This window comes from Marmota monax, unplaced genomic scaffold (assembly GCF_021218885.2).
Source record: "Marmota monax isolate L192 unplaced genomic scaffold, Marmota_monax_Labrador192_F-V1.1 WCK01_AAM20220418_F8-fsc00040, whole genome shotgun sequence".
Taxonomy (NCBI): Eukaryota; Metazoa; Chordata; class Mammalia; order Rodentia; family Sciuridae; genus Marmota; species Marmota monax.
In genome coordinates, this window is record NW_026692782.1 from 9,028,295 (window position 1) to 9,052,405 (window position 24,111).

Here is a 24,111-nt window from a genome sequence, read left to right on the forward strand (position 1 = left end):
TGGTCACCTGTCACCTAACTTTAACTTATGGTTGTCATTTGTAACTTATCAGTGGAACCAGCTGTTTAGGGAGGTGGAAAGGACCCACAAGAGCAGCAGCTATGCACGTGGGGACTCAGCTGTCATTGGAGCCCCTGAGATGGTGAGCTTCTGAACCAGGAGGCTCACTTGGTGTCAGCGGGGCTGACAGTTCCCAGTGGACCATGTCTCATCAGGAAAAGATATGGGATGGATGGGTCTTGTGCAGTGGTGGTCCTGCTGGGAGTCAGTGCCACAGAGCTCAGCCTCTAGAAGAGAGGCCAAGGACCTCCTTTTCAGGGCTCTTTCCTTTTAGGCCTTTCTCCATCCCCAGTTCTTGTCCTGAGCTTTCATGCTGGCTTTGCCTTGGGGACCTTGACCTGTGTCCTCTGGGATGGTGCATGGGAGAAGAGCTGGTGAGAGAAGGGCTGGTGGGTGGTCTTGCTTGGGGGCAACAGGGAACTCCTGCACCTCTCGTTAAAGGTCAGTGTACAGAAAGGAGAGCAAAGTGGTTTTACTTGACCTCGTTCTCTGGACGATTAGGGTTCACTTCTTAATTAAGTCCACTACTAATCAGATCACCCATTGCTTTCCCACGAGGAGGAGAGGTTTTATTTGGTTTCCTAATAATAAGGGACTGAGAATCCACAGGGAGCTGACTGTGGAGCAGGAGAAGTCAAAAGCTTCTGTCTCTGAATTGGAAAAGGACACCGGGGAACACTGCTCCTCCCTCCAGAGTCAAAGCCGAGGGGCTCAGCAAGCGGATGCGTTGGCGCTGCTCCTGTGTGTTCTGAACAGATACGACATTATCTGTTCACCGAAGAATTACAGTAGGAATGAGAACTTTGGGATACAAATCAAACCTCATGAGTTTGGACTAGCTGGGGAAAAGATGGGAAAAGAGAGGAATTCATTAGGCATTTAAACTGTTTTTCTCTATAAAACCTCATATATGTGCATACACACATATATCCATACACACACGAACATAGATATATACATATATACACATATAAATGTATATAGAATAGGTTATTCCTTTGGGTATATATATATATTAGCAAGCCCTCTTCAGTTAAATGTCAATGGATATGTACATTTAGGAGTGGTGACAGTTTTTTCCCATTTTCATTATTTATTATTATTTTAATTGTATATATTTATATGGCATGTTGTAATAATTCAATATACACATGCAAGGCATAATGATCCAATCAGGCTAAAAGTTTTGCTTAATGTGTAAATATTTATGAGGAACAGCATGACATGTATACAATATGTACTGATCAAATGAGATAATTTTTCTGTCTCCTTATCCTTACTTTGTGTTTGGAATCTTTGAAATATTCTCTTCTAATTACTTAAAAAATATATCATAAGTGGTTGTGAATTATACTCACTCCGCTGTGCTTTAGAACACTAGAACTTGTTTCTTCTATCTGTGTTTTTGTACCTGTTATCCCACCTCCCCCATCCCCCTTCCCTATACCCTCTGGTAAATGATTCTTCACTTAAGTCAACATTTTTAGCATCCACACACGAGAAAGAATGTGTGGTATTTGTGTTTGGATGCTGGACTTATTTTATTTAACATTTAACATATTCCTCCAGTTCCATTCATTTTTCTGTAAATGATAGATACCATTCTTATCATGAATACTGTTTTGAATAATATTCCATTATATTTCAGTTTTTCTGTCCATTCACCCATTGATTGACATTTAGGTTGATTCCATATCTTGTTAACTTGACCAAATTTCAGTTAAGTTTCTCCATTCCCTGAAGGGCGCTGAACTTTGACTTGCCCACAGGTTAAACAAACATTGGAACACAAAACACTCTCCCAGCTAACCTCAAGGAAAGGGACTTTCTGCTGAAAGGCTTGGTCACAGTGCCATACTTGATTCTTTTTTTTTTCTTTTTAATTTTTAGTTGTAGATGGACATAATATCTTTATTTTATTTATTTATGTGATGTGATGCTGAGGATCAAACCCAGAGCCCCACACATGCAAGGCAAATGCTCTACCACTGATTCACAACCCCAGCCCACCATATTTCATTCTTTCTAGACTTGTTAACTACTTTCTATTAGGAAGAATTTCTAGAAGCCGGACATGTGCAGATCTTATGGTCAAGGTGTTCCCCAATTGCAACAATCTTTTTGAGATGTAATGTTAGGTTGGTCGTTTATTTGTTGACTTTTTATTTTTTTAATGAATGAGCTCAGTGCAATGAACTTTCCTCTTAACACTGCCTTCATAGTGTCCCAGAGATTTTGATATGTTGTATCAGAGTTCTCATTTACCTCGAAGAAATATTTTTATCTCCTCCCTGATGTCTTTTGTTATCCATGCGTCATTCAATAGCATTTTATTTAGTTTCCAGGAGTTGGAGTAGATTCTATTTTTTATTTTATCATTGATTTCTAATTTCATTCCATTATGTCTGATAGAATACAGGGTAGTATCTCCTCTTTATTTTTTATTTTTTTGTATTTGCTAAGACTTGCTTTGTGGCATAACATATGGTCTATTTTACAGAAGGTTCATGTGCTGCTGAGAAAAAAGTGTATTCACCTGTTGATGGATGAAATATTCTGTATATGTCTGTTAAGTTTAAATTATTGATTGTATTATTGAGTTCTTTGGTTTCTTTGTTTAGTTTTTATTCAGAAGATCTGGCCGGTAGCTAAAGAAGTGTGTTAAAGTCACCTGGTATTATTGTGTTGTGGTCTATTTGATTCTTGAAATTTAGAAGAGTGAGTTTGATATACATGGATGCTCCATTGCTCAGGGCATAGATATTTATGATTGTTATATCTTGTTGATGTATGATTACCTTAAGCAGTATGAAATGACCTTCTTTATCCCTTCAGACTATTTTCAGTTTGAAGTCCACTTTATCTGATATGAGGATGGAAACCCCTGTTTGTTTACTGGATCCATGTGAGTGGTATGTTTTCTCCCATCCTTTCACCTTCATCTGTGGATGTCTTTTCCTGAGTCTCTTGAAGGCAGCAGATTGTTGGTTTTTTTTTTTTTTTTTAATCCAACCTGCCAGTCTGTGTCTTTTAATTGATGCATTTAGGCCATTAACATTCAGGGTTATTATTGAAACATGGTTTGTATTCCTGGTCATTTTGGTTTATTTTTGGTTTTTAACTTGACTTGGTTTCTTCTTTGATTGGCTTTTCCTTTAGTGTAGTTCCTCCCTTTGCTGATTTTTCATTGTTGTTTTTCGTTTTCTCCTCATAGAATATTTTGCCGAGAATGTTCTGCAGTGCAGGCTTTCTTGCTGTAAATTCTTTTTTAAAAATATTTTATTTTATTTTCTTAGTTTTCGGCGGACACAACATCTTTGTTTGTACATGGTGCTGAGGATGGAACCCGGGCTGCACGCATGTCCGGCGAGCGCACTACCACTTGAGCCACATCCCCAGCCCAGCTGTAAATTCTTTTAACTTTTGTTTATCATGGAAGAATTTTATTTTGTCATCAAATCTGAAGCTTAATTTTGCTTCAGATTCTTGGTTGGCACCCATTTTCTTTGGAGCTTGATATATGTTGTTCTAGGATCTACTAGCTTTGAGGGTCTGGGTTGAGAAATCTGCTGAGACCTGAATTGGTTTGCCCTTATATGTAATCTGAAACTTTTCTCTTGAGGCTTTTAAAATTCTATCCTTATTCTGTATGCTAGGCATTGTCATTGTAATGTGACTTGGTGTGGATCTGTTGTACTTTTGTGTATTTGATGTCCTGTAAACCTATTGTATTTGATTTTTCCAATTCATTCTTCATGTTTAGAGAATTTTCAGATATCATTTCAATTGAAGAGATTGTGGTGCATTCCTTTGGTTTATATCTCTGTGCCTTCCTCTATCCTGATAATTCCTAGATTTGGTCTTTTCATGTTATCCCATAATTCTTGGATGTTTTGTTCATGGTTTCTTACCATCTTCATTGTGTGGTCATCTTTATTTTCAAGATTACATATTTTGTCTACATTGCCGTAGGTTCTGTCTTCCAAGTGATATAATCTGTTGGTGATGTTTTTTATTGAATTTTTCTATTTATTTTTATTTATTGTTTCCTTCATTTCAAGGATTTCTGTTTTTTGTTGTTGCTGTTGTTGTTTGTTTGTTTGTTTAAAGGTACTAGGGATTTAACTCAGGGCATTCAACCACTGAGTCACATCCCCAGCCCTTTTTTGTATTTTATTTAGAGACAGGGTCTCCCTGAGCTCCTTAGCACCTCACATTGCTGAGGCTGGCTTTGAACTCTTGAACCTCATGCCTCAGCCTCCTGAGCCACTGAGATTACAGGCATGCACCACTGTGCCCAGCCCTATCTCTTTCTTGAAGTAATATTTGCTACCTGTATTTGCTCTCTTATCTCTTTGTTGGAGTGATCAATTATTGCCTGTAATTGTTCTCTTATATTATTCTATGCTTCACAGATCATTTTAACTATGTACGTTCTGAACTCCTCTGACGTTTCATCTACTGTGCTGTCCATGGATTCTCTTATTGTAGCATCTTGGTTTGTTTGGGGCATTTTCTTCCCTTGTTTTTTCATGTTGCTCATGTGTCTTCCTCTTTAGCTGTGTGGGTCTGAGGTATTACAGTTTCTACTCTATAATCTTGTAGTCCCTGAAGGTTATCAATGTCTCACCTCTGGTGTAACCAGGTCTGCAGGGACCTTGGTGATGGTCTTCCTGGTCCTGGCTATTCTGCCTGGACAGAAGCTGGCAGGACAGCCACACGTTGGTAGATGAGGCACTGTAGGGTGGTTGGTCTCCTTCTCCGCGAATCAGGCTGGGGTTGGTCTGCTCCGCCTCCTCTGCGAGTGGGGCCAGGGAGTGGTGACAGTTTGAAGCACTTGCAGATCTGGGCCTTCTGGTTGTGTCTCTAACTTGCTGACTCTCCTTGACCAGGCGGTCTCAACCGCAGCACTATTAACACTTTGGGCTGGACAATTCTTTCTAGTGTGAGGCCATCCTGTGCATTATAAGCACCCCTGCCTCTACCCACTGGATCCCTTATAGAACCCCCACCTGTCACAACCAAAAATGTCCTCTCAGACATTGCCAGATGTCACCGTGGTTGAGAACCACTGTTTTAGGTCTATTCAGGTCTGATCACTCCCCAGGCCTCTGAGTCCTCATCAACAGGCTGTGGTGGCCTGAGGAGAGATCTTTAAGTCCCCTCCAGATCTGACACTGCTAGCACAACCATCAAGGTATCCTGCCAGACCCTCACAGGCTGCTATAAGTAAGTCCATGTGCTTTTCCTAAAGAATGCTCTCATTTATACTGTCCCTTTACCTTACGATGTATCCCTGTCCAGTTACCAAATACCGTATTCCTAAGATGCCCCAAACACACATAAAATGGCTCTGATTTTTATCCAACTAAACTTCATCCACACGGCTGCATTGAATAGGGGAAAGCTTGGGAAATGATTTGGCTGAGATACCTGCTTCTCTTCCCTCCCACAGGAATTCTCACACTAAAGAAAGCCAACGAACTCCTGAGCACAGGCCTGCCCGGCACTTTTCTGATCCGAGTGAGCGAGAAGATGAAGGGCTATGCCTTGTCCTACCTGTCGGAGGAGGGCTGCAAACACTTCCTGATAGATGCCTCTGCCGACTCCTACAGCTTCCTGGGTGTGGACCAGCTGCAGCATGCCACCCTGGCAGATTTGGTGGAATATCACAAGGTGAAGCGATTCAGAAACTTAATTCGCCTTGTGAATTATCTTCCCGCAGCAGCTCTAACCAAGCAAGGCAATTACCAGGGGAAAAAATGATTGAGACAAGAAACGTGGGGATTAGTCTTTGATAATTCTCATTCTTAATTGCATTTCCTTTATCGTGGAACCAAGTTCCTCCTCAGATACTCGGGGAGACCCCCCTGGGCAGAGAATACAAGAGATGCTAACAAATTGTGCACATATCGATCATATCTCAAGAGTCTTAAGTCAGAATTCAAACCCTAAAGGGAAAGAGTGTGTAGATGAGAAAAATCTCTTTTAAGATCATCATAAACTAATGAAGCTTTGTACAAATCAAGGGCAGAGGGGTGGTGTCCCCTGAGGAGGTAGGAAGGGCATGTACTTCATAGCCCAGCTTAACTCTGTGTCTTTTGATTGACAGGAGGAGCCCATAACTTCCCTGGGGAAAGAACTGCTGCTCTACCCTTGTGGGCAGCAGGAACAGCCACCTGACTACCTGGAGCTCTTTGAGTGACACTGTCCATCTAGGTTATCCTACAGTCTCTGACTGGGCTTTCCTGAACAGACACACTGAAACAGACATTTGTGTGTGAAGCCAACCCCGCAGCAGAGCCAATACCGATCAATGGAACATGTCCCCAGAGTCCTTGTTGAAATCTCTCTTCTGCACAAATGCTGGAGTTTAATGTCAAGGGAAAAATATCTCTGCCTTATCTGCACTCTAAAAGGAACAGAAGATGACGTACCATGAAGGATATGATGTCCACGTCTGTCAGATGAAGTGAACAAAGAAGAAACTGAAACCTTTTAGGAATTAAGGTGTACTTCAAAAAACAGTAGCTCCTATGAACTATTTTGTGACATCTACATTCTCTCTTTGTATAATCTCAAAAGATCTCAGGGTCTTGTTTAATGAAGTTCCATCTTAGCTTTGGAATGCTGGCCAAAAAGTCCTTACTGATGGCTGAGAAGACAGTCAAAACACATCTCCTTACCATGCATGTTGGAGACTGAATGTAAGAGACAGAAAAATAGGAATTATGAGTGTAAATTGAATAGGAAAATTTAAAATGTAGGATGAGAGACTTAGCATGTATAAAATACATCTGGACTATAGGAAAGTGAGCAAATTTCTGTGAGTTTGTTTCTGTATTCTGGGGACAAGGGACAGCACTTGCTCTGCCTGCTTTGGCTCCGAGAGTGCACTAGAAAGAATGAAGCACAGTCACATCTAAGTTGTCATCTATTGATGGTGCACAGACAAGAACAGAACACGTGAGCTACTTGGATACTACTTGAGGATACTACTCCTTCTAGGTTAAAAGAGAAAAAATTCAAGACGTAAATTTTTACAGTTGCCACCTTCCATAAAGGACTCTTTCCTAATGAACTTGAGTTGGAACATTTGGCCTTCACACATAGCTATATTGGGGCTTCTGCCATTTGGTGCAGGGAAGACACAAAAATTATTTTGGGTTATGTTGGTATATATAGCCAGGGGTCTCTATACTTTCATTTTTGTCAAGTACACAGTAAATGCTTTCATTGCAGGCTGCAATGCACATGTCTTTCTTAGAACACAAGTTTTCCACAATTGTATCTTTTTTTACAATTGTATCTTTAAACAACACTTCTGTTTGAATTGTGTTGTTCTCTTCCTTAGGAGTAGCTATAAGTCTTACTTAGATTTCTCTTCTTTGCCTTCTGTTTTTGTGACTACTCCTCATTGTTTTTATCTGTCTCTTCTTTCTGGTGCGTTTTAGGGGAGCTGATTATCTGTCCTTTCTACGTGAGAGACTGATTTTTCTGCAGTGTTAATTCTGCTGTGTACTGCATCCAGTGTGGATGTTAGTACCAGGACTACATTTCCTGGTTCCTTGCTATCCTTCCCTCTCTCCCTATGCAGGGATCTTTAGACTTTATACCACTGCCCTAGATTGAGAACTATCAAGAGGCTGAAATGATCAAAGTATTCTCATTTTAATGTATGATATAACATTAGAGAGACCCCAGCAGAATTGGGTTTGGCTCCTGCCTATACCATTAACTAACTGTGTGGAATCTTAAAGCAGAAAATTTACTAAGTCTGGACTTCAGCTTCTTCATTTATAAAATAGATGTTACTAAAGCCACTAGGGTTCTGAGAATTAGAAAAAAAAATATGCTATGTGCCTGGCAGAGAGAAATTGCTGCATAAATGGCAGTTATTCCCAGTGAATTGTGGATTCAACAAAGCCAGCGTCCATGTGCTCCTGGCCTCCCCTACATTAGCTCAGTTTATACCACCAGTGGGCTCTGTATCCTACCATTTCCTGGAGTTTCTAGGGTGATATTAAAGGGGAGAGGGAAACTTAAAGTGTAAGGGATGTCCTGATGATCTATAGAAGACCTTAGCTAGTCGATCTGCAGAGAATGGCTCATGCAGTTTGCATCTGAAGTGGCAGGGAGGTGGGGGTGTTTTCTTTCTTTTTTAAAAATTTTGTACCAGAGATTGAACTCAGGGGCACTCGGCCACTGAGCCACCTCCCCAGCCCTCTTTTGTATTTTATTTAGAGACAGGGTCTCACTGAGTTGCTTAGTGCCTCACTTTTGCTGAGGCTGGCTTTGAACCTGTGATCCTCCTGTCTCAGCCTCCCCAGAGGCTGGGATTACAGGTGTGAGCTGCTGGCCCAGCAGAAGGGTCGTTTTCTAATGGTTTTTGACAAGGCCCAAGTTAGCAGGGACCAGTGTTCATCCCCAAATTGGCCATTAACAAACTGACTCAGTTGCCCAGGGATTCCTGATCACAAACCCCCGAGTGTCTGTCTTCTTTTTGAGCAGGAGGCATTACTTTGGGACTTATTCTTCCTGTCTTCCCACAGTTCAGGCAGTACCAGGGCTAAGTCTAGTGACCAGAAATGGGGCAAGCCCCATCACCTGTGTCTGTCAGAAACAGCTGCAGCTTTTCTTCAGTTGAAAGGACGTTCCTTTAGGTGGTCTTCCCCCCTCTTGAGTTAAGATCCCAGTAACGCTCCCCAGCTCTGAGCCTCAAGAACCAGGCAAAATGGCCAATGTCTTTTCTTTGGGGGGCTATCCTCATCATGTGGCCACAGGCCACTCCTACGATTGCTGACAGCCCCACATGCTAAGGGTGGAGTTTTACACAGTTCTGTTTGAGGCTTGTAACTAGAAGAAAGAAATAGTTGTTAAATAAAACTTTCCTTCAGTTTTTGGATTTGAGTGTCTTTCTGGATTTTTTCTTTTTATAATTTTAATTTTTAAAATCCTTTTCAAATAAGCTTTAACACCCTAGCAGGCAGATGATGTTTATTGTTGTTTTAAAACATGGCTGAAGGGTGGGTTTGTAAACTGCAGAAAGTCAGAGCCAAGGTGGAGGGAGCTTCTTGGAGTGTACTTACCTTTTTTTTTTTTTTGAGGTGTTGGGGATTGGACCCAGGGCCTTGTGTATGAGAGGCAAACACTCTACCAACTGAGCTATGTCCCCAGCCCCTGGAGTATACTTATCTTCTTTCAACCTAAAGTGTCTGGCTGCCAACTTGATGAGGAGTAAGGGCTACATTTAGTTCCCCCAATCACCCACACCAGGTGGAAGGACACTGGGTGAGCCCTGGGCAGAGGCCACTGTGGGCGGCCCGGGCCTCCCAGAATCTAGGCTGACAGCGAAGGAACACAGCCCGCTTCTCTCCCCAGAGTGTCCTCTGCCTTCCATGGCTGTGACTGTCCCCTGGCACCCTCCTTAACCCCTCCCCACGGTCCCTGTCTGCCTTCTTGTTAGAGTTGCCCATAAGCCAGAAACAGCCCAGGGGACCCTGGGTTTGATTCAAAGGCTCAGTAGAGCAAAGACATTTTGAAAGGCACCTCTGCCGACAGGAAGGAACATATTCTGTGTTGGAAAAAAAATACACACACACACACACACACACACACACACACACACCCCAAACCCCCAACCAACTGGCACAGTCCCCACAGTTTTTGGCAGGAACAGCAAAGCCCTAAGCCCTGCCAGGAGAAACAGCTTTGAATTAAAATATAAAGGTAATCAGAATATGGATCACACAAAGCTGCCAGGTATTTGATGTGTGCTGGGAATAAAACACACCTACCCCACTAAAGAGCAGCCCAAGGTCATTATCTCTAATCAGCACCTCTCAGAAACAGATCAAGTCTTTTTTTTAAAAAAAACAGAAGTATTCCCACCTGCTCTCCCCTCTGACTCAAGACCCTCTTCAAATTTCACCTCTTGGAATCCTGCATGAGTGCTTCAGTCCCAAGGGGAGCAGAGATTACTGCAGATAGATGGAGGTGCAGGGGGCTTGGCTACTCAACTGTCTGGACGGCAGATTAACAAGTTTCATTCCTCTCTAGGTTTCTCAGGTGGGGCTGAGGTGCAGGTAAAGGTGGGATGGGCTCTGGACTTGCCCCAGGCCAAAGCTCCTCCCCGTGGAGCTTCAAGCCCTTCTGGAGCTTGAGGTGGGACACCGACAGGGAGTCCTGGAGGCAGCTGGTTTGTGGTGGGGCCTCTGGGGAAATTCCTCCATGTTTCTGAGCCTCAGTTTTCTGCCCCTGGAAAATGGAAGTCATGATCTCCCTTACCTTAGAAAGTTGGTATGATGAACAGAAGGTTCCTGGCTGAGCTGCTTGTTTCAGAAACACCAAATGCATCCAAACTGCCCGGGGGGGAACATCAGCTCCAAATCACCCCATGTGGAAGTCGAGGTAGAAAGGATCCATTATATTTTACATTTACATTAACTTTTCTTCACACACATGGATACAGTTTTCACAATGACAAAAACAAAGGACCACAGCATACATGATGTTCTCATCATCCCCAAGGCATGGCCTGTAATGTCTTATTACATCCAAGAAGTGCTGGGCATCGCGAAAAGCTTAGCAGACACTTGCCAGATACGCAGTTGTAAATAAGGGGTGTGTGTTGAGTACGAGACCTAAATACCTGCTGTGTGCCTAACACGTCCTACTGCTTCATCCCTAAGGACTCACCAAACTTTACAAATGGACGACACACCCCGAACGAGGAAACAGATACGGGAGACTTTGAGTGACTCGCTTAAGATCATGTAAGTTGCAAGTGGAAGAGCTGGTCTTTGAATCCTGGTTATCTAGCTGGAGAAGCCACGATATTAGCTACCACACTGCACTGAATCCTGGTAAGAGTAGATAAAATTAGATAACAGAGGATTTTTCCTGAAACAAAAATTAGTAGTTAGGTTACGTGCAGCTAGGTGCAAGTCCTTCATCTCTGACATATGGAAACAGTAAAGTTGACCACATTTGTGAATACAAGGGGGCAGGGATGGAAAGTAGAAGGTTGGAGGGAAAACAGCACAAGGAGGTCCAGGTGTCACCCAAAGGCAGTGGTGTTGGTAAATACTTAACAACTGGCTGAGACTGTCATGGAGGGAGGAGCTGAGAAGAGGTACCTACTGGCTCTCTCACGTGGTGCATGGGTACTGTTGCTTGGAGGAGACCCCCCAGCTCAGCGACATGCAGGGCTGGTTACCAGGCAATTGACAGGAAGCAGGAACAGTGGAGATGCAGAGTTGAAAGGGGCCTTCCACCCAGTGCCTCCTGGTTCTGCAGGCCAGTTTCTTGACTGCTTTCCTTTGTTGTGTAAGTTTAAATTCCTGTCTCCTGCTCATGCTCCAATGGGCCCTTTTCCAGCCTTCTTGATCCATGCCTTAGGCAGTCCAGGCGGATAGATCATGTACACAGATTCTTTGGTGGGCCTCTCTTCTTTTATAAAACCGCACTACCTAGCTAAGCTTTAAAAATTGAATATATTTTCTCTTCAGCCATCCTCAGAAACTTTAAAAGCCTAATTCATGAACACTGTCCTGGGCGTCTGCAACACACAGTGTAGTCAAGGATGAAAGTTTGTTTAGCCCACAGAGTGCAGCCTAGTCTGCACCACCCGAGGCACTTAAACTTGCTTAATTCCATGACCAAGTATTTGATCACCATCTTTGCTGGAAATGTAACCTCCTGCCCCTGGGAGAATATGGTCAAGAGGATACAGGTCCATCAGCACCCATCTGGCAGGACCACTGCTGAGACAGGTCAGATGTGTGTGCCCTGAAGTCTCTGGAATCACCACAGTGTGTGAAAATACTCAGGGTGGAAAGGGGCCTTGGAAATAAACTCAAAAGGGCAAGTAAAACATATACAGAATCCAGGCTTTTCAATATATCCTCTTCTCTCTCTAGTCTGGTGGTTCTCAATCAGGGGTGATTCCCAGGGGACATTTGACAATGATTGGAGACACTCTGATTGTCTAAACTGGATGGGAGATATTGGTGGCATCTAGTGGGTAGAATCAGGTAGGGACACTGCCTAATATCCTACAATGCACAAAACCTCCTCCCAACCCAGAAAAGAGTTATGCAGCCCAAAATATCAGCAGTACCAAGGTTGAGAAGCCCTGATCTACATGTACAATGTTTCCCCCAAACAAGATATGGTATTTTTACTCCAAGAAAAAAAAATCAAATCCACAAGTTGTGTTTTATTAGCTGTTCAATGCCACCTTCCATTCATATCTTGTGTTTTAATGAAATTTTATGAACTACCAGTACAAATCAATACAATTTTTTTAACACACTAACAGCTTGAATGTTCTTGAAGCCTTTAAACAATGAGTTTACTGTGGGCAAACAGAAGGCAAGGAATCAGAGAGATAATTAGCTCATGCATCTGGTGCTGGCTAATAAATAAATAATTCTCACATGGATGTAGAAACCACTCAATGTTAACTGTATTTATTTTTAAAAAATAGCTTGAAACTGTAATCAAATGCAATTTTCAGAAGCATCTTGGTGATTGGGTAGAACTGCTTAATTTTAAAAATAATTAAGTGACTTCCACCTAGCCTGGGGTGAGTGAACATGTAGCAAAAACGTCCATCTCGCTGGGTTCTGGCAGATGGATTGATCTTTCACAAAATATATATTTCTGTATTTCTTCTTATGGAATCCAGAAACCAGGAAAAGCACCCTGCTTTGAAAAGAGATTGTTTAGTTCATAACTTTGGTTTATTGAAACAGGTAAGAAAGTGGTCCCCATTTCCCCTGAGGAGGAAATGTGTCCTCTGACTTTTAGATATCCCAAGATATCATGAGTCTGAGTGAGTTTCCTTTTCCATTATGGTGAAAGTGTCCTTCAGTTTTCCTCCAGTGTTCAGTTGCTCCTCTTAGGATATACTCTTCAGATAAAATTTATGCCTCTTTCTCTCAGTAGCCCCAGACCAGGCCTTCCCAATGTCTCAAGGCCTGCCACCCCGTGCCCGACAGGACCCGCATCTGAAGTCCCGGATGTGTTGTCAATCTCTGAACTGAAAAGTTCTCCTAATGCATCTCAAAATATCTTCTCGAAAATGTAACATATGCTACTTTGTGCTTCCTTAGTAAGGCTTGCAAGTCGGTAATTAAATTAGCAGAGTATAACTTGCAAGCAAAAAAAAAAAAAGTGCATTTGTAAATAAAATAAACAGAGATGGTTAAAAGGACATCCAAAAGACAAGCAGATTATTTGGGGTTAATCTTCAGGGGAAATGATATGATATTTATGGTTTCTCCTCTGGTTCTTTTGATCTTGCTCACTGTTCTCATAAGGGAGAGCAGAGACCCACATTTCACAAGGTCTCCTCTGCTGCCTTCCAATACTCCAGCCTCCCTAGAAACTAGAGCCTGACTTGTGTAATCATTCATACGAGGAGAAATGTGCCTTTCATTCTAATAAACTTTTTACAAAAGTGGGCTTAATTCATGAATATTTCAATGAGCAGAGAAAACAAAAGATCTCATTTTGTTGTAAACATCATCAGAACCTCCACACCAGCAGGCTTATCTTCTCATAACCATTCTGCCTTTGTCAGACACTTCTCAGGGTGCATCTGGGCTACATTTGCAGGCAAAGTAGTGATTGGAATTCCTGTTGCATAAAGCCAAATAGAGAGAAATTGGAGGCTTTCTCTCCTCCGGTCTCTTTTGCTCATCAGATTCTTTCTTTCATCCTTTATGGAAGTCTCTTCCTTGTGCAGCCACTCTTTGGGGGAATTGCAAAAGGAGAAAAGAAAACGTCTCCCACCATCCATCCCTGGAGTTCATGTCTTCTTGCTGCTTGTCTTCTGTTTGCGAAGGTGAGCCTCTATCTCATGCCGGAAGACCAGCATCCCCAGCTGCCCGTGCGACGCCTCGTTCATGGCCTTGGACTGCATGCACATCTTGTACTGCTCGGGGGTCAGCTCATCCATACAGCGCTTCTCGTGCCAGAGGTGGAAGAGTCCCCGCACGGGCGTCCGCACCACTATGAGGTTGCTGTGGAGATACTTCCGGTACAGGTGTACATCCTCTCCACCCCAGCCTTTGATGTCCAAATCAAATCCACCTGTGGGGAGAGAACACTCTGTTCAGGCATGGGCTGCTCTGATCTATCCCGGCTTCCCTGAGGGGCACAGCCACAGAACTTTGCAAGAAGAGGGGTGTGCTTCACTGCCCCTCCAAGTTACCAGAGCACCCATCTGGGTCAGAGGCCCTGGAAATGCCCAACAGGGAAATGACCTTCATGGCAGACAGCACCAAGCTCTAGAGATAACAAGACCTGCAGCAGAATCTCGAGCATCTGTCGGCTTGGAAGAGCCATCAGCAATACTGATGAGCAGCCAGGATGAAGTGCTTCAGCTTTCCAACTAGAAACCTCCCCTGCCCACACAGGCAAGGTGGAGTGAACCTGGATTGCAGTGTGGAAAAACCAGGCCCACAAAAGCACTCTTCCTTGCCTGGGTTACGGTGGCCCTGACCTTCCCTGTGATTTCCCCTCACGCTGGGGATGTCAGTCATCTTGAAAGGGCCGGCCTCACAGTTCCCAGGTCTACTTGAAAAAAACTGTTTCACGTATAAGGAATGCCTTTGGCAAAGTCTGCCACTATCGGCCAAAGCCTCACCTTTCTTAACCTATGACCCGCTCTTCATCCCAAGCAGGAAGCACTGGCCTTCCGTCTTGGTTCTTGTCTCACCTGAGAGATTTACTCACTTCAAATCTCACAGCAGAGACGGGATCTCAACATCCCTTCTCAGACATTCTCATGGAGCCTCTTTATTTCCTGCTCAGGGCTATTGCTGGAACCCCAAGGTGGGGCTCAGGCATCAGGTGGGGAGGGTAGGGAGCCACAACCAACCAACCCCTGGCTGTGTTTATGAGTGACTGTGACCCCTCAGTGGGCACACGCAAAGGAAGGGGACCAATGATGAGTCGGGGGGTCAGAATTTGTGTGCTGATTCTCTTGGAAGCTGCCACTTACCCTCTCGAATTTTAGATTTTTTTACCCTTAAATGAAATAAATATCATAACCAAATAAGCTAGTAATGTAAGGGGCTGGTAGCTACAATTGATTTATTACTATTACTATTATTATTTGTTAAATACTAGGTGCAAAAAAAGACACGGGAAAGTTCAGGAAGCCATCTGTGAAAAATCAGCTTGTAACCAGGGAGATTTTAGGTTTAACCTTGGGAACTATCTGTGGCATTCCCACGCAATAGATTGCCCAAGGCACATGACCCCTATCTTCACTCTGCTAGGAAGACCTCTCATGGTCGCTCTGGGGATGGGTGTTGGGAACTGGACAGCCCACTGTTAGCCATTTTTAGAGAAGAACGTTCTATGGAAGGACTTTGATGTCCCCTGATATAAATAAAGCAGGTGTGGGCTCCATTTTGCCATAGTACAGAAGCTCCATCCCTGTGACCTGCTAGCCTGTCCTGTCCTGCCCCTGCTTTTTGAAACTATTTTCTGTGTCCTGGGGTTTTCTCTTCGTTCTATGTTTCCTAGGTTTTATTTCTCATCCAGCCCATTCCACTGAGGGGAGCCCCATTTCCACTGCCCACGCAGGACGTGGGCAGGATGCAAGTAAGTACAAGCTTGCCAGGAATGGGGTCTCACCAGGTCCCACAGGCTCTGAGGTTACAGGGGTGGCTTCCGGAGGAACAGCACCCTCCCCAGCCTGCTGTGCTTCCTGTTTTTCAAGCTCAGTGATGTCCATCTTTAGGAGAATCCAAAATGATAAACATATACTGAGTCCAAATATGAAAGATCCAAGAGCAGAATGCAATATGATAAACGTATTGATATGAATCCAAAATAGATACACACGGGCGTCCACACAATCATCTCTGTATACAGTGTGAGGAAACAGAGTTCCTTGGAATGGAAATCTTTAGCTACATTCCCAAAATATCATTTTGGGGGATTTGAATGGACACAATCATAAAGACACCAAAGAACACCTGTTGTCAGTTGCTGAGTATCCTCAGCAGCTGCCACTCAGGGACCAGCACCTCTTAGGGGATGTGACTTCAGATGGTTTGGTTTTATCAGTTTTTTTTTTTTTTAATGCTAGGGAGGGAACCCAGGACCTGTGCATGCTAGGCAAGTGCTCTACCACCGAGCCCCCCCAGCCCTTCTTTTAAACCTGATGGTTTCTCTGGGTTCTAGGGTCCCTATAGCCCATCAGAATCTGCTCTGAACAAGACAAACCTACAAAACAGGGGCTGCTCCTGTACCTTGGTTTTAAAACAGGAAGCTCTAGGGTTTGGGCCTGAGAGGGAGGAGACTGGGAGGGAGAAAGACAGAGCTCCGGGGAGGACTGGGGGAAGGACCCCAGGGCCAGTTTCTGGCCTGCTCCTTCTTAACCTAGTCATCTGTAACCCACATTCCAGTCCCTCCAGAGGCACATATGAAAGCACCACTAAGGGGGCGGGGAGGTATTTCCAAGGGGGACAGGAGACTCTGTGTCCTCATCCCAGCTACATCCCACTATGAAACCCCAGGAGGTCCCCTTGCCTCTGGTAACTCTGGTCCACACAGCTGGAACCTGAGGGCCTTTCCTCTCTGTGCTCTGGAATCCCACAGGTGTGTGTGTGTGTGTGTGTGTGTGTACTGTACACATGTGTATGAGCATCTGTGTGACTATGGGCTTGTGAGTCATGTGCAAGTGGACAGCAGCTACACACTCTGTCAGGGTTTGAAGTGACATCTGACATCTCTAAGAGTTCAGCAGAGAGAAACCTGGGTCCCTTCTCACAGGATTTTCCTAACTTTTTGGTTTCCCTTTGGCCCTTACCGGAGGCTCAGGAAGTCAGTAGGAGAGGCGGGGCACTGCGCCCAGAGGCCATGTGGGAGGGGGTGTGGGACAGCCTGCCCCAGTGCTGCTTCTGTGCCACAAGGACAGACAGCCAAGGTGCTGTAGAGACTAAGGGGCCTATGGCTGTCCACCCTCAAGCCTGACTTAGGCTAGCGGGTGAGGACGTGGAGAACACATTGGTTAAGAAAACCACACCACTCTTCATCACCAGCTCCTAGGCTCCCAGACACGGGCTGTTCCCTCAAGGCCTGTGCGGGCAGTGGCCTCCGGGTGGCAGCAGAGACGCAGCTTTGCCTCACCTATGTTGATGAAGTCTGACCGATACTGACAAGTCATCCCAAATCCGAAGTCTCTCCAAAATCCAGTTTCCTTCTTTATGACCTACAAGGAGAGCACTGTCAGATACGGCCCAGAAAAACAGTCTTCACACGCTCCTGTGAGCAGTGCTGAAGAGGGAGCCCATCCCACCGCCCATAAACAGCCCCAGCCCCAGGGGAGACAGATGGATCTGATCCTCACAGACAGGAATACAGTAAGCTCACCAGTTCCAAAAAAAACGGGGCCTTGTGATTTTTGGCACCTCTGGGTGGAATGTTTCTAGGGTGTAGGCATGAAAACACACACACACACACACACATACACACACACAGAAAGGAGAGCAAGTTTTTGAGCAGTGCCATGGAAAAGCCACCTACGTGTCTGGCCCCATCCCAGTGCCAGAGAGAAGTTGAGGCCTGGGCCTCTCACACAGGCCCCGGGCGGGGAGCCAGCAGAGGGCTCAGAAAGTTGAGAAAAGGGATGGAGAGAACAAGTCGGGATTCAGCCGTCCTGGCGCAGCCCACAAACACCACTCCCTCCGGGAATAAAAAGAAACTTCGCTCTGTTCCAGGCTCCCCAGCTCCGAAACCTCTCTCTCGCTGAGGAAAAGGGCGCTCAGAGGCCAGGCCCTGCAGGAAGACGCTGCCCACTCATCCAGGCTGCTCCAGGAAGGCCACCCAGAGGTGCCAGCCTACAGGGCTGCCGAGAGGCCATCCAAGCTGCGACTGTCTAAAAAAAGTGAGACCTGGCTCTGCTCAGTCTCTTGCTTTGCAAGTAAATTTCCAGGAGATTTGCTGAGGCAGCAAAATGTTTTGAAAAATTTCTATATATATATATGATTTTTTTGAGATCTTTTTTAGATTTGTTTTTAGTTGTAGATGGACACAATACCTTTATTTATTTATTATCTTTGTGTGGTACTGAGACTCGAACCCAGCACCTCACACGTGCCAGGCAAGCGCTCTACCGTTGAGCCCCAGCCCCAGCCCCTGTTTTTGAGGCCTTCATAGTTGATTTTTATGGTTTACTTTTGCAGGACACATAGGTACTTAAGAGGATAGCAGTCCCCTCCCCAAGCCCAAGAGGCAGCAGGTCCCCTTTTGGGACACGTGACTGTGTTGGCCACTAAATAGAAACAGTAAGTGAATGGGGAGGAGTGGCAGGGACTTGTCCCAACCTGACCACTGGACGGCCACTTCAGCTCAGGCAGCTTCCTTCATTTCTTGGGGCCTCTATTTTCTTTTCGATAAGATGACGGTGTTCAACTAATCACCCCTAAGGATTCTTCTAGCTCTCACATCCAAACCTGTATCTTATCACTGTTAGTCCATCTTCCAGAAGCTTCCCAGAGCCTAAATTATATTTGACAAATGGTTTTTAAAGGGATTCATCACATCTTAAAATTCTTTCCCTTGGAACCCATGAGACCATCTTATTTGTACGAGGACCCACTTGTAGGGGTCGTCCACTCCACTACAAACACGTCACAACTGCCTGAGGGAGAGGGGGACCTAGGGAGGTTCTTGGGCAAAAGCTGCCCCCGTTGGATGTTCTTCCAAACCACCTCAGGACCAAGGGCTGCCCTGAAACACCTCCAGACAACAAGGACATTTTATTAACATCAGCTGGAAAGATTTTTTTTTGCAAGGCAGGAAATTCTGGAAAAATCTCCACTAGGTCATTTTTTAAAAACGGGATTTTGCTCCATCCCTGACACCCCAGGTAGAGATTTCTATTGCAGCTGACGGCTTCATGGCCCCTTTGCTGGCCAAGATGCAGACCGTCCTCTAAGTTTCTGGATAAAAGTGGAGTTGCAGAGAAGAGCCAGTGTCCACACTTCACACATTTGGCTGAGGTCTACGTGGGATTTAGAAGAAAACGCTCCCAATGGGGAAAGCCGTCGGCAGGACTTGGGAAGAACAGGGGAGCTCCCAAGAGGTGGCTGTCCCGGGACCGAGTCCATGTAGTGCCCAACAAGGTGGAGCAAGGTGAAGGGCGCCCTTCACCTGGGGACGGCATGACGGGGACAAGCTGATTTACGACCAGACCAGGGGAGTGAGCTGTAGAAACAGTCATTGAGGTCGGCAAGCCACAGAAAGCCACCAAGTGAGGAGCTCAGTGAAATGCAGCCCTTTGTGGAAACCGACTTGGTTGTGCCCACAGCACATAATTCCAGGGCAAGATGGAGTTCACTCATTAGAGGTTCCCCTACCACAGCGGGCTGCGGCAGGGACTGGAAGGGAGCCCTCAAGAGCAGCCTGGTGGGAGGGAGCGAGTGCTCTCCAACACCAATTACACTCCCAGCAGAAACCCTGTAGTATCCCCCCAAAGCAATCAGAAGAGAATCCACGGGAAACCTCTGTCCCTCCACTACCTGGCCTCCCCTGCTCCCCCTCCACCTCTCCTCCCTTCTCCCCGGTACACAGTCCTGCTGCCTGCCCCACAAACATGGATGTCTCAGGCATCCAAGGCTTGGAAACTGCAGTCTTCAACCTGCTCACCCTGCCCTGCTCACCCCGGTCTCTGCTCCTATCCCATTGCTCAGAGCGGCTGTCCTGACCCTCCTGACTAGTGGAACAGAATGGTGGTGCTTCTTACACCTGAGGAGCCATCATTTCTTATTAGGACCAAAACCCAAGGTAGCATCAGATCTTTCTCCAGTACACCTGCCACCCCGTCACACTCCGTGTCGTCACCCTGGTTCATCTTCTCCATAACACGCCTGGCTCTCTGAAATGGTCCGCTGTCACACTCATGCCTCCGTTTGCTGACAGTCGTCACCCACCACCACGGGTGAACCAAAGTCAGGGCCTTGGTCTCATTCAGGGCTATATCTCCAGCACCCAGACACTGTCCAGCACACAGCAGGCACTCCATAGATGCTCCCATGAGTAAGAGGGGCACAATCCTAGGGTAGAGACAGTTCCCAGCAGCCAGTGGAAACAGACACACTCCAGGTGGCAGATATTGTCAGCAAGTGACTCAGCAAAGGCCTAGGAAGTCTAGTGGTGATGCCAGAACCCTGTGACCCAATGGAATATTACTCATCCATAAAGAATGAAGTTATGGCATTTGCCAGTAAATGGATGGAAATGGAGGCTACCATGCTAAGCGAAATAAGCCAATCCCCCCAAACCAAAGACCAAATATTCTCTTTGTCATTGCAGATGCTAACACACAATAAGGGGGTGGGAGGAGGGAAAAATATAAGTTTTCATTGGATTAAATAAAGGGAGGGGAGGAGGATGGGAATAGGAAAGACAGGAGAACGAATCAGACATAACTTTCCTAAGTTCATATATGAACACACCCCCAGTGAAACGCCACACCATGTCCAACCACAAGAATACTCCATGCATATATAATATGTCAAAATACATTCTACTGTCATGCATAACTAAAAAGAGGAAAATTAAAGAAAAAAAATCCTGTGATCAACAGATAAAAGTGTCTTCCCCTTCCTGGGACCCACAGCAGAGGGCTTGACTGACTTCTCAAAAACTCTCAGACATATGCATCGATGGTGTCTACTGCCCCGGGGGTGGTGGTGGGGAGAGACCCTAACAGTAAACTTCAAAAGAGAAGCCTTTCTTGCATTTCACCATCTGTCTACGCAGCCACCCTCGTTTAACAATGTCTCTCCACGGCTGGCCTATCATCTCTCCCTGCAGTGCCACCTGTCCCCCCTGAGGGCAGGCTCAGCACCGCAGGCCAACACACCACGCCAGGACGTGGTCAGGCCTGCTCTCCCGCAGGAAGTTCCCAGAGCCGCTGCTCTGTGGGCGATCCACGTGACGGGGTGATTATTTTCTATTAGGACCCAAACACAAAGCAGAAATCAGCATCTCTCCCCAGGCTGGGGAAGGCAGGCGCCCCGCCCCGCAGCTGCATGGGCACCCGCCGGCAGGCAGCGCCTGTCTGGTTTATGGTGCCGCCTTGGACCTCTGCCCACGAAGCAATCTGGACCCAAACATAAAATAAATAACAGATACTCAGGCAGAGTAGCTCCTCCAAATCGAAGAGAGTCTCCCAAGAACCAAAGCTGGTTGCCCAGCCTGGCACTCACCAGGAATGCCTACGGCAGGATGATGGGCATGTGAACCGCTGGGCCCCACACCTGGAAGACCGAGTGCTTGCTGTTGCCATCTTAAGATCCCCAGTGCCTTTGGACATGCTCCTGCATTTTCATTTTGCTGCTACTTAGGTAGCAGATTCTTCTCAGTGAGCACGAGACACCCTGAATGGCAGCGGCTTCTAGGACTGGGTTGGATACCCCACCACACATACCCCTTGTGCTGTGTATTCCTTATTATTTGGGGCTCAGGGATCAAATTGCAAAAGATTCCAGGAATGTCCTCGTTTTTGTGGCCTCTGTGTATGGAGGCGGAATGATGTGGCCAAGTTCACTTAGCCTGCGGTAGGCAAGCCCAGAGCAACGCTAGGATTGCTGGGACAATCCCAGTTCCATTGCTGGAGCAATAAGGTATTCTGGAGCCACCACTTTCAAAAAATTCACTTAAGAATGGGCTCCAGTGCCATCTCCTCCCAGGTTTGCACTAACTCCCATTTTCCCACAAGCCTTCTTTAATCAGCATCTGCCCTCCCCCAACCCCTCAAAGAGACTGCCTCTTCCAAGGCCACGTTCTGCCAAGGGATCACCCGGGTTCTCTCAGCTCAGGAACAGGGCTCTTTCCTCTCCTGAAGCACTTTGAGGCCAAAGGATGTGTGCCCTGCCAATGGCACCCTCAACCCAGCGTGGCACTTGAGTTTCTGCTTTTGTCACTCAGCAGCTGTGGGAGTCTGAGCACGTGTCTTAAATTCCCTGAACCTCAAATTCCTCATCTGCAAAGTGAGAATAATCCTTCTAGAGCATCCCATGAGCTGATTTGGGCACAGCATGGACTTGTGAAATGGTGTCCGCTAATTATTTTTGTTAACTCTGTGAGTGTGTATTTCCCTAATAAATAAAAACACACTGCAAGGATGCACTCGATGTGCTGTGCTCAGCAGGCAATTTTTAAAAGCTAAAGTGTGGGTCTGCATGAAACACTTTTTGAAAGGAGTTAGAGAGGTAGGGGTGTAATCTGAGGGAGGGTGGGGATAGGAGCCAGCCTCCTTCCTGTGCTGAACAGAATGGTACAAAGTCCCTGCATTTGAAATTTGGGAGTGGCTGCACAGCGGGCAGAGAAGCTGCATCTGACACTGAGGACATGAGAAATGGTGAGCAGTTGTGCCCTTGGCAGCGCGTCGGCCTGGGTGTTTCTCTTGCTGGTACCAAGTGCCTGATGGCAGGGTTACAGACACACTCTCTGTCATCAGGTTAGAGTCAGTTTGTGGAGGACAATTAATCCCAAGAGGGGGGTCAGGCTTGTAGTGTGCTAGACCCACTAGGACCAGCTCCCAAGGACTGTGCCGTCCCTTTGCAGATCTCTGTTCATGCGACATCACGTTGCTACCCTGAAATAGGCCGCAGTGGGAGTATTTACACATTGGAAATTGGCACACCCCATCATCAGGGCCTTTTCCCCCCTTTTCAGAGAGTGGGTTGTTAAACATTTACCAGCACACCACTGGCTTCATGCCATGAAAGACTTTTTTTTTTTTTTAAAGAAAAAAAAATGGAATTAATCTGTGTTTTTGAAACATCCCTGGCAGAGGGTGAAGAAAAGACTAGAGAGTAGGGGAGGGTCGGGATCTAAAGATAGAAGTGGTAGGAGGCTCCTGCAGGAACCTAGGCAAGAAGTAGCAAAGCTCGAGCCAGGAAAGTGGAATGTCTCAAGTGAACATTTATTTAAACGATAGTCATTCCTTTCTCAGCAAGGTGTTTCTACAGGAAAGCATCAGCCCGTTTCATCTCGCGGCCGAAAACTCAAAAAATTAAATATTGGTATAAAATCCTGTGATGTCACTTATTACTTATTCCTAATGGCCTGTGCTCAAAGGTGAAGAAACAAGTCGTCTGAGCACACATGCACCCTCATACACTCAGTTCCTTGCTTTTATCTGCAAGCAAAATAGAAAAGGACAGTGGCAACAGCCATGAGGAGTAATAACTGACACATTGACAAACGAGGTCATATTTTCAGGGCTGCTGGGAAAGGTTGACTTGTTTACATAAGTAACTTTCATTACAGCTGCATTCTGGACCTATGTCCCCCCTGGCCTGTGATACAGAGGTATTCCAGGGAAGGCTATCAAGATTTGTTAATGGATGTGCAACCACTTCTTCCTAGACTGAGCCAAAACGTCCCCTCAGGAGGAGGTCTTTCCTAATTTATCTATCTCCAGTCATTACTTTTTATTTTATACCTCCTCACCACCCACACACTCCATCTCCATTATATTGATTTCCCCCAATTTGATGTTTGCCTTGGGGATTTTTGTCAGCAGCCTATTGCTTTCACACTTTGGCTCTTATCCTGAACCTCAGCAAATCCATTTCCAATGCACTGGAGGAAGGAAATCCTGGCCTGAGGCTCAGCTCTGACACTAGAGGCTGGGCAATCTTGGATCAGTCATTACACCTCTGCAGGAGGAGCCGGGCGAGATCTCTCACAAACACTTAGGAATACAGGGACCTGCTGCAGTCCTTCTGACTCACCTGGGCCAAGCCCTTGGGCAGCAGCAGGTACTTAAGACATGGCATGTCCAGTAAAGAAGGTGACTTAATTTTTATTTTGGTGGATGGGGAACTTTTGGAGTGTCCTGTTTCCTCAGATTAAATAATCACAAATATTAAACTCCAAAATAGTAGAGTCATGTGCTCTGGGAGAGGTCAAAATGTTTCTGTAATTAAATGTCAAAGGCTTCAGGATATTTCAGCCCTTCTAGCGGTGGACTCAGGAAATCTGAGCTGTTTCTGTCTTGACCACTGCGTC

At 45.6% G+C, this 24,111-nt stretch overlaps 2 protein-coding genes across 7 annotated transcripts in view; one reads left to right on the forward strand and one right to left on the reverse strand.

Annotated features, from left to right (window-relative positions):
- Nucleotides 1–8,965, forward strand: part of Sh2d4a (SH2 domain containing 4A) — a 62,134-nt gene extending 53,169 nt beyond the window's left edge. For all 4 annotated transcript variants that reach the window (XM_046447653.2, XM_046447658.2, XM_046447655.2 and 1 more), the window contains 2 exons: nucleotides 5,516–5,736; nucleotides 6,173–8,965. In XM_046447653.2, coding sequence (XP_046303609.1) covers nucleotides 5,516–5,736; nucleotides 6,173–6,265 — 314 coding nt within the window. In that variant the 3' untranslated portion in view covers nucleotides 6,266–8,965. The remainder of the gene's footprint in view (nucleotides 1–5,515; nucleotides 5,737–6,172) is intronic.
- Nucleotides 8,966–12,265: 3,300 nt separating this feature from the next.
- The window catches only part of Csgalnact1 (chondroitin sulfate N-acetylgalactosaminyltransferase 1), a 318,906-nt gene continuing 307,060 nt past the window's right edge, over nucleotides 12,266–24,111 (reverse strand). For all 3 annotated transcript variants that reach the window (XM_058580407.1, XM_046447651.2, XM_046447652.2), the window contains exons 9-10: nucleotides 17,215–17,296; nucleotides 12,266–14,160 (exon numbers count right to left, since the gene is read on the reverse strand). In XM_058580407.1, the coding sequence (XP_058436390.1) occupies nucleotides 13,877–14,160; nucleotides 17,215–17,296 (366 nt within the window). In that variant the 3' untranslated portion in view covers nucleotides 12,266–13,876. The remainder of the gene's footprint in view (nucleotides 14,161–17,214; nucleotides 17,297–24,111) is intronic.